General features: G+C 36.5%; 1 protein-coding gene across 3 annotated transcripts; it reads right to left on the bottom strand.

Moving 5' to 3' along the window:
* Positions 1-5,074: 5,074 nt before the first annotated feature.
* LOC107842818 lies at positions 5,075-10,070 on the bottom strand. Of its 3 annotated transcripts, none has more exons than XM_016686847.2 (3): positions 9,157-10,070; positions 8,778-9,039; positions 5,075-5,548 (listed from the first exon to the last, which is right to left on the bottom strand). In XM_016686847.2, exons 1-3 carry the CDS (start codon positions 9,239-9,241, stop codon positions 5,311-5,313), a joined length of 585 nt encoding a protein of 194 aa, XP_016542333.1. In that variant the 5' UTR covers positions 9,242-10,070; the 3' UTR covers positions 5,075-5,310. The 3 variants fall into 3 exon arrangements, 2 of the variants coding, with proteins under 2 accessions (XP_016542333.1, XP_016542332.1); XR_001666115.2 differs by adding an exon at positions 8,529-8,594 and having other exon boundaries at positions 5,412-5,548; positions 8,778-10,042; XM_016686846.2 differs by having other exon boundaries at positions 8,778-10,029.
* Between the last annotated feature and the right edge of the window lie 791 nt (positions 10,071-10,861).

The following is a 10,861-nucleotide window of genomic DNA, read 5'->3' as shown; positions in this document are numbered from 1 at the left end:
GATGATTTTATTCTCGATCTTTTCGGCATTAGAATGCCGATTTTAAAGTTAATTCATGATCGGGGGTGTCAAAGGTACATCTCAGGTAAGTTTTGAAATTTTTTGACAAGCTTAAGGATATGTTTGGAAGTTTAAAATAGTAGCTGCACACGATTAGCGTGCGGCGCACGCTTCAGTTCACCCCTGAGGGAGCACACGATAGAGCATGTAGCGCACGCTTCATTTCAGTACTCCAGAGCATGCGATGCACGCTCCATAGCACGCTCCCATATTTTCCAGTTTCTGATTCTGCGTATTTGAGGGCAATGAGGTCATTTGCCTCACATCAAAATCGTCCTAAACAAAGGATTTTAGCCCCCAAAAGCATTATACACACTACTATTCATCTTTTCTCTCAAAAGAAAAACCCTAGCCCTAAGAAATCAAGAATAATCCCATTACTCCTTCTTCAAGAAAGTCAATAATCAAACCTTTCGGGTTCAAGAACTTCTAGAAAAAGCTTCAAAAACAACGTTAGTAATTCAAAGCTCAAGTTTCTACATTCAATTAGTCAAATAAGGCATGTGGGGTTATGAACAAGGATACTCTTTTCATCCTTGTGCCCAAAATTAGTTTTTAAAGATGAATTTACATGAATTGCAATTAGGTTCATACCCGAAGTATCTTGTTTTGAGTTATAGATTTGTAAAGTGATTGAAGTATGAAATTCCATATTTGTCTTGATTTAGAGAACTCTCTTTTATGATTTGAATACCATGAGTATGATTTGAGACATCGATTATAGATTTCCAATTAAGTTTAAGCATGGTATTGTGATGTTAATTTCATTATCTTGATATTGTTGTAATATTTCAAGAAGTACCTCCATGAGATTATAAAGTTGCATGGGTACCTATTTCTACCATCTCGGAATGTGTTATGCAGTTTTCATTGCATTTTTTATGGCCATTTCAGAAAGATTTTGGGGATAAAGTGAGTCTTAGTACTACTTTCCACCTGCAGATAGATGGACAAGCGAAAAGGACTATTCAGACTTTGGAGGATATGCTTCGAGCTTGCTTGATTGACTATAGTGGTAGTTGGACTGATCATTTGCCCCTTATAGAGTTTGCGTATAGTAATAGTTATTACTATAGCATTGGGATGGCTCCATTTGAGGCATTGTATGGTAAGAGGTGTAGGTCTCCTATTGGGTGGTTTGATGTTGGTGAGGTAGAGATGTTTGGATCAGATTTGGCTCACCAAGCTATAGAGAAGGTGAAGGTGATTCGAGATAGGCTTAAAGCCACCCAAAGTCACCAAAAGTCCTATACGGATGTGAGGCATAGAAAGTTGAAGTTTGAGGCTGTTGGAGTTTAAGGTTGGGGATAGGGTATTCTTAAAGGTTTCTCCCATGAATGAAGTGATGCGGTTCGGGAAGAAAGAGAAGCTCAGTCCCCGATATGTTGGTCTGTGCTTGATTTTGAGAAGAGCTAGCAATGTTGCATATGAATTAGAGTTGCCTACTAGCATGAACTCTATTTACCTGGTGTTCCATGTGTCTATGTTGAGAAAGTGTGTGGGTGATCCATCGCATATTGTGCCGATTAAGGATATTGGTATTTTAGATTCCTTGTCTTATGAGGAAGTCCCTATTGAAATCTTGGGTTGGGAAGTTCGTCGGTTGTGGACAAAGGATGTAGCTTCGGTAAAGGTTCTACGGAGGAACCACAAGGTTGAAGAGGCTACTTGGGAAGCTGAAGAGGACATGAAGTCTAAGTATCCATTCTGGTTTATCGCTCCAGAAGATCATCCATAAGGTATGTGTTACTCTTAACATCTTTGTTTTCTAACTTAGTTAAAGGTTAGAGTAGAGACGTTTGGGGTTTGATCGTGCTAGTCAATTCCTTGTCCCTTTATTCGGGGATGAATGATCCAAGTGGGGGAGAATTCAAACACCCTGGATTTTGGCCCTTGGAAAATTCTTGATCTTTGATCTTACTATCCTAGTAAGGAATTATCATACGAGTCGTATGGTTTGGTTATAGGTTAAGTGAACCTAGTTGTAAGGTGCCTAGTGAATAGTGGTTAGGTTTTCTGCCTTGGATACGACTATAGCATACGAGTCATATGGTCAGGTCACGAGGGATATCATAGGGTCGTAAGGAGGATAATGTATGGGTAATTAACTCACTGTTTAGGATATGACTCATGGCTATGAGTCGTATGATATGATGACGAGTCAATGGGATGACTCGTAACCAAGGACAGCTATTTTACAACTTTTAAGCTAAGGGTATTCTGGACATTTCCCACTTTGATTCCCTTTGATACCACATCTTAAAACCTTCCTCGGGACTTTATTAACTCACCATTCCCAATAAACACTCTCAAACTCTCTGTTCAAGCAAAAGCTAGGGTTTCATCAAGTTAATCAATTAGGGACTTTCAAGGGTGATTTCTATTCGTATTTCTTGGTGTCTAAGGCATGTTACTCCTCTCTTATTTTAAATTTACATAAAAGCATTGTTGGTGTCAAACGAAACAAGGACCTGGTACCTAAGAGAAATAAATGCTGGTTTCAGAGGAAACAGGGACCTGGTACCTGGGAAAAATGGACGTTGGTGTCAGGGGGAAAATATCTATTGTTGGCTTAAGTTTGTCATAATCAAAAAAGGGGGGAATGTTACATTTGTGGTTTTGATGATTAGCAAACTTATTCCTAATTCTAATGAATAGAAAGCTCATAAAAAAACTAGAAAAGAATTAAAATATTATTATTTGGAGATACTGGTGATAGAGGAAACTAATAAGAGAGATGATGGTAATAGGGGGAACTGGTAAGGGATCTGAGCTCCTAGCTGATAGGAGAAACTAAAGAAGAGGTACATGATGCTGAAAAACTCTCTAAATCTATTGCTATATTGGTTATCGTATTGTCATCATCAAAAGGGGGGGAAAATTGATGGACATGTAGTTTTGATGATTGACAAAATTTGTGAGAAAACCTGGCCCTCATCAGATATGTTGCCACTAGAATTTATTCCATTTCTCAAAGTCAACGGTGCAAGGACCAGATCCCCGGAGGAATCCTGTTTTGTATGGACTAGGTTCATATCATGGAAGTACTCATAACATTATTACGTGGTAACTTCTCAAGGGGACGTTTCCTAGTTCTAATATGTGCAGTGATACATGATAGGAAAGCACTGAATGACACATGGGACATCTGTTTCTAATATTTGACAAACCTGCCCAGGGAACAGATTAGGGTTCAGGTCCTCCAGTCGTTGAACTTATGCCAGTCAACATGACAGTTGTTAGCTATACCTTTTTGCAGAAAAGTTGGTGGCACAGCAACAGAGGAGCGGCACCTTTTTAATCTCAATCAATGAGAAATATTCTAGGTTTTTTTCTCCCATTTTCTTCATATATATAGAATATTATGTGGGAGAAAAACTAACTTTTGCACAATCAAAATTTCTTATTGCAAAGCTCGCATAAAGTTTCATCAAGAAAAAGGCTCCAACAACCAAGGGACCAGATTGCTATAAAGGAATATGTCTTTAGGTCTAGGTTGTTGAGTCCTTTTATTTTGCTATTTTGCTCTAACATTATAAACCTACTCCTCTTTTGAGAAGCTTGTGTAGGAATTTAATTTCATCTTTTCTCTTACAGATTTGAGTTGTGGGCTAGAGTTAGTCATTGTATTGTTGGAGGCTAGTGTTTGCCGTGGTTGTATCTTTGTGGGCTAGAGTTAGCCTTGGTTGTCTTTACAATAGGGATATTGTAGAGAGTGCTTAAAATAGAGTTGTTGTAAGGGTGAGGGATTAAGAGTTTAATTCCTAGATTGCAAGAGGTTGTAATCTAAAGGTTGCTCTTGTTTTAGTGAAGTGGTTGAGAAATCATGCGTGGTATGTCATGGTTTTACTCTCTTGAGCAAGGAGGTTTCCACGTAAAACATCTTGTCTTCTATACTTTTGTTCTTCAGCTTTTGTTCTTAGTCGTTGAACCTAGTGAGGGACCAGGTTCGCATTACTGTAGTGAACTCATATTGAACCTTTTGAACCTTTCTGTTATTAGCTGAAAAAACTAGTAAGGGACTTGGTGTCTAATATCGTGGTGGAGGGACGCAAGTCATCCTGAAGTTGTTTGAAAGCTTGCTTTACAGAGATCAATATCAAGATGAAGATCCAGCAAGGGGAATGATTGACTATGCTAAACTTCACAAAATTAATTCATTGAAGTTATACGGTAAAGCGTGCTGCATAATTTTCGACAAACCACAGAAGAAGAACGCATAACATGGTTGGAATTGTGTGAGCTATTCATTTGAAAAATGAAACTGGAGATGAGGGATGTCGTACTTCGCATTGTAAGTAGTAACAATTTATGACCTCACATGTGAACTTCAGATGTCATTGTTCCATTTCTGAAATAATTAGAAAATTGCTTCCCAAGGTCTACTTTGAGAGACCATCTCATATTTAGTGGCAGTTTTGTTCAATGCAATTTATGTGAAAGTTAAGGGCGTGAATTAGTTAAATGTAGTTCTTTACTTGCTCGCCTTTTCTTTTCTTTAGTTCCTGCAACATTGGAGAATAAGCTGATTATGCAAAACTTCTGTATATTTGTCATATATCATGCATCTTAATGATTTTGTAACCCAAAAAATAAAAAAAGTGGTTTGTGGAGTCACTAATATTCTTGCTTTTACTTCGAGGAGAACTCCAATAAGAATGACAGACTAATTTGGTCTGATGAGTTTTGTCCCACATAGGTGGGATGAGATAAAAGTGTTCTTCTGACTTGGACAATTTTCCATTCATCAACTTGTTTTTGAGATTGAGTTAAGCTCAAAACCCCTGGACGTGAAGTCCAAACCCAACCCAATTTTCATGATTACCAATACCAATGTGAACCCCTGGGGTTGAAGTGTTAAGTCCCACAGAGGTATAGGAACTCGGGTAATCCTGACCTAGATTTTGGAACTCGAGTTAGGTCCAACATCCATTTCTTTAAAGAAAATTGTATGAAGAAAATGCATGAATCAACTACCCAAATTTGGACTAAGGGTCATTTTAAACTTGGAACATAACAAACAACTGCTGGCATTTTCATGAGATCAAAGGGAAATATTAGTTAATAAATAGACAACGACACACTTACATATTGATCTCTAACTCTAGTCGTAGACACACAAAACAAGGCTCTATAGGTAGATATGTTCCCAAAGCTAGTAGTAAAGACGTGTTGACATTTCTTTTTACCACCATAAGCATTCGATTACCTTCGAATTCATGGCACATGAACTCTTTCCAACACTACCCCCTACGATGGGATATTAAAGTGGAAGAGCCAAGAGATGACAAACGCAAATACCATACAAGCTAAGAGGAAATTCAAGAACCGATGCCCATTCAAACAAGTTCGAGTTTCTGAAGTAGCTGATACTGGTGCAGACGTTGCACTTGTAGCCACCGCGCTTGATTCATTCGTTTGCTGTCCTGATTCAACATCATTTGGACCAATAACGTTGCATGCGATAGAATTACATATTTCACAAGTCCTGGAAAAACAACTCCAAATGTTAAATAGGTCACAAAATAACTAGCAGCATTATTTTATAAAAGAGCTTGTACTTCATAATGACTTATAATTTTACCATATTGGGGAAAAAATAAAACCAAGTGGAATATGTAAAAGAAGAAGAGTGAAAGACTTCCAATGTAGACACAACTCGCACGGAAGCATAAAAATGGAAACACATAAACAAGGGTTGTGTAGGTGCCCCTTGGAACATAAAAGAACTAACTTTGATAAACTAGGACTGCGATAAGATAATAGCGTCCTGTCCAAGTTTGTAGTCTTTAACACTTCCATGAATTCTACTAAACGTATGTTCATACAACTAGAGATACCTAGCATACTAAGCTAACTGTTTTCGAAGAGGCAGAAGTTTATGGCTTAAGATGTTCTCATGATTGTGGAATTACCCATCATGGTCCATGTCTAACTAGGTTTTCTGATTACTGAAAGATGCCACCAACAACAACAACATACCCAGTATATTCCCACAGGTCTGGGGAGGGTAAGTGTACGCAGTCCATACCACTACCTCAGATGTGAGATAGAGAGGTTGTTTCCGATAGACCCCCGGCTCAAAATAAATAATCTAGACAAGGAATAGTAAAAGAACAAGATACAATAGAAAGCAACATATACACTAATACCATAAATAAGATACACCAAGTAATACAACAAAAGATACAACATCATAAACTCATACAAACCTTCTACCCTAATCCGCCTCCTCCACAACTTCCTATCTAGGGTCATGTCCTCGGTAACCTGGAGCTGCTTCATGTCATGTCTAATCACCTCCCTCCAATATTTCTTCGGTCTACCTCTACCTCGCTTGAAACCATCCCTAGCCAATCTCTCACACCTCCGCACTGGGGCATCCGTGCCCCTCCTCATCACATGACTGAACCATCTCAACTTCGCTTCCCGCATCTTGGCTTCCACCGAAGCCACACCCACTTTATCTTGGATAACCTCATTTCTAATCCTATCTTTTCTAGTGCACCCACACATCCACCGAAGCATTCTCATCTCCGCCACCTTCATCTTCTGGATGTGGGCCTTCTTAACAAGCCAACACTCCGCCCTATACAATAAAGCCAGTCTAACCACCACTACCACCATGTAGAACTTGCCTTTAAGTTTAGGAGGTACCTTTTTGTCACTAGTGCATTTATCAGACAATTTGCCACCAGAAAGAAAAAACATAACAAACAGGTCGACAGTCAAGTCTCAGTAATCAATTTACAACCACATTGAGGAGGAATGACGAGTAAAACAACACTAACAAGAATATAACAAACTAACCGTTATGATGATAATGAATCACCAATGATTGGGTCATAAGAGATGGCAATAGTGCTGTCATGTGGAATTGGATAGATCTCCAGATATGTTACTCAGTTTGGGTGTGTTTTGTGTGTTGGGAGGGGGTCTTGAGGCTTTATACAAACATTTACGGACTTAATTATGCAGATTACAGTACAAAATACACAGTCAGGAAAAGTAAACCAGCTCCTCCAGAGGAAGGAGGAAGTTCCAAAGTAAAGTGTAACAGTCGTATAGTGAATATGCAGATGTTTTATACAGGACAGTGACTATTTGTATGAATATACCCTCCCCATAGCCCACTTGTGGAATTACACTAGGTATGTTGTTGTTGGTCATTATCAAGCAAAACGACGAATTTAAGTAGGAAAAAGGCCAGACTGCATTCGAATCAAGCAAGCATAAGATATGCATCTGATGCATATTTCGTAATTCATTGGTCCATTAACTACTGGTATTACTTTGTGAGAGCCGCCTAAATCACATTTTCTTGTTTTCATCAAATTTCAACCTCTAAATATACACTTCTCTTGACCTCCACTGAAGGATATTATAACACTCTCTTCAACTAATTTTTCATAGACTCTCCAGTTTCTAAATTTATCTATCTTCTTTAGACCTTGAAGTTTTGGTAGCTACACTTTTCAAATCATTTCCTTTCCAACAGCAAGTACCAATAATGTCCATCACTAATGTGCACTTCTTAAAAAATGAAAAGACTCATTGAGGAAAGTTTCTATCTGAAAATGACACTAGAATCTTGACTGTGCACACATCAGAAGTCACTATCAGAGAATTGATAATCAAAGTAAAGATCTAGTACCTAAGTAATAGAATATACAGACTGGTGGACAGCAAAATATTATCATATATATCATACTGAGGGGGAAAATAAAAGTGATTACTTTATCCACTAAGGTCAAATCTTCACTTTGATAAAAGAAAAGAGCATATATAATATCAGGAAGAGCTTAGGACTGTCCGGTGTAATTAGAAATCCAAATCCTTTCCATAAAGTAATTAAAAATCCTAATTGTACTTGTCGAGTTACCATTGATTTAGTCCCTAATTTTTCATTTTATTTATTCCATTCAGATTCTTTAATTAACTTTGCCCTTTTTTCCTCCCATAAAATACATGATGCTATCTATTTCCCAAGAGAACAGACATCACAGACCAAACTTTTAAGTTACCCTACAAAAAAAGGTTATTCTGACACATCATGTACTGCCAATGTGAATAAAGAAATCAAACACTTCAAATAGAAGATTCAACAAATCATTTCATTGCTAACCATTAAGCACAAAAGAATCTAGAACACAACAAAAACCATAGAAGGAGGTAGGCAATTATACTAGAAAAAATGGCAGCCCGGTGCACCAAGCTCCCACTATGCACAAGTCCGGAAAAGGGTCAGATCACAATGGTATGTTGTACTCAACCTTGCCCTGCATTTCTACAAGAGGTTGTTTCCACCGCATGAACTTGTGACCTCCTGATCACATGGAAGCAACTTTGCCAGTTACGCACTTCCAGAGCAATTATACTAGAATAAAAGGCAGCCTGATGCACTAAGCTTCTGCTATGCACGGGTCGGAAAAGGGCCAGATCAAAAGGGTCTATTTACTCAACTTTACCTTGCATTTCTACAAGAAGCTGTTTCCACAGCTCTAACCCGTGACCTCACATGGCAGCAACTTTACCTGTTACACCAAGATTTCCCTTCGAGACAATTATACCAGAAGACCATGAAATTAAACAATGCTATTTTGTTTCCGGATGGTAACATTACCACTTAAGCAATCTCATGTACCAAAATTCAGAGACCATAAAACTAAATCAAAAGAAGAAACTTGAAAAACAAACTAAGGATTTGCAACACTCACTTATTTCCTTTGATTTTGAACCATGCCTCAGCACAATGCCTATGTGCAGCAGCCAAATCATCTTTGCAAGAACATCCCAATTCAATAGCAATACCAGATTCAGGACCAGAACTCACCAAACTCAGATGGCAAATCCTACAATCTCTTTCAATTTTCCCAACATGCAACAATTTTGTGTCACCAATTCCACTTTCTAAGTCCACTGATCTATCATCAGACTCAACCACAGATGAAACTCTCCTTGACTCCTCCATAACTTCACCTATTTCAGACTCAGTAGCACAAGCAAAGCTATAATCATCATAATTTGAACCATCAGCAGTTGAATAAAACTGAGAATAACAAGAACCTTCATCAGCATCAGAGAAACAAACACTACCTTCCACACTACTACCACTGCCAGAGCACTGGCGACTGAGTCCACCTGCTCCAACTCCAGCCTCTAAATCCACTACACTTGCCATTTTCAACAACCCCAAAACCAAGAAAATCAAAAACTTTGAAGGATGTCAACTTCCAAGATTCAATTTTCTTCACATTTCAACAACCCCACAACCAAGAAAATGCTTTTCCTATGCATTAGCACCTTAAAAATCAAAACTTTTGAAGGATTTCAACAACCCCACAACCAAGAAAATGCTTTTCTTATGCATAAACACCTTAAAAATCAATACTTTTGAAGGATTTCAACTACCTCACAACCAAGAGAATGTTTTTCTTATGCATTAAAAACCTTAAAAATCGAAATTTTAAAGGATTTTAATTTCCAAGAAACAATTATCGTCACATTTCAACTCATAAACAAGAAAACACTTTTCTTATGCATTAAAACCTTAAAAATAAAAAAATTGAAGGTTTTCAAGATTCAATTATCTTCCCATTATCAACAACCCAAAATCAAGCAAATGCTTTTGTTATACATTAAAAACCATAAAAATTAATACTTTGAAGTATTACAACTCCATGATTCAATTTATTTAGTTACCCTTTTTAGTGTAGCATAATTTAAGGCTACAATGTCTTACTTCTTGGTGTATTAATATGAAAAATTTAAGGAAGTGGAGTGGGCTGATGGATTAGGTAAAACATTAACACCCCATTTTTCTAAAATTTTGTTGCAAAGCAAAAAGAAAAGGAGAGGGAGAGAGAGTAAAAAACAAAAAATGTGTAATGTTTCAAGTGTTAAGGAAAGAAGAAGAGAGGGTTTAAGGAGGAAAAACAGAAGAAAATAAAAGGGCGAGAGGTCATGGTACTTTAGGAAGAAATGGCCCACCTTTGAGATATGACAATGATGTACTGTAGTTGGTGAGGTACTCTTTTAATCCTAATTTACAATGATATTTGATGAGCATGAAATTTAAGATTTATTATTTAAAATAAATTATATTTTTTATGCTTATAAAATTTAAAATTAAATTATGATTAATAATAATAATAATAATAATAATAATAATAATAATAATAATAATAATAATAATAATAAGAGGATGACTTGTTAAAAACCTAATGAAAAGGGATAAAATTAGACATTTTTGACCTATTTTACTTGTTCAAAAACATTTCTAAATTAATAATTAAATGACTATAATCAATAGTACTACATATAAATAAATGACTATAATCAATAGTACGACATATAAAGTGATATAGTTACATTGTCATTTTATTTAGGACAAATTTCATAAATCCCAATTATTTAGTACTTAATTACATTTTATCCATACTTTTTTTGAAATTATAGAAAATTTTAAATTTTGTGTCGCGATACATTACTTAGCCGGTCTAGTAATGATCACGATATATTACTTAGCCAATTCTGTGATGTATTTTTTTGATCTCGTGATTTAAGTGATATATCATGATCTTAAGTGAAATATGAAAATATTTGTAATTATTTTAAGAAATTGAGATTTTAGATAATAATGATAAGTTAAGATGTAAATTTATGTAATTTTTATTGTGAAATATGTCAAATCAATATTGGACGATTAAAACATAAATAGGTAAAACAAGTATCTTGCAGTTTGAAACAGTACCTTCAAATGATCTGAACCGTCAATTCAAGATTCTGTTTAAAAAAGGGG

This window comes from Capsicum annuum, chromosome 9 (assembly GCF_002878395.1).
Source record: "Capsicum annuum cultivar UCD-10X-F1 chromosome 9, UCD10Xv1.1, whole genome shotgun sequence".
NCBI lineage: Eukaryota > Viridiplantae > Streptophyta > Magnoliopsida > Solanales > Solanaceae > Capsicum > Capsicum annuum.
Note: the sequence above shows the minus strand (reverse complement) of the source record. Positions and strands in the feature narration are given on the sequence as shown.

Bases quoted from the DNA above. Each gene is read 5' to 3' on its own strand.
- LOC107842818 (XM_016686846.2), bottom strand. From the start codon at position 9,241: ATGGCAAGTGTAGTGGATTTAGAGGCTGGAGTTGGAGCAGGTGGACTC. The intron at 5,549-8,777 runs GTGAGTGTTGCA...TTGTTTTTCCAG, and splicing joins TTCAAAATCAAAGGAAATAA to GACTTGTGAAATATGTAATT.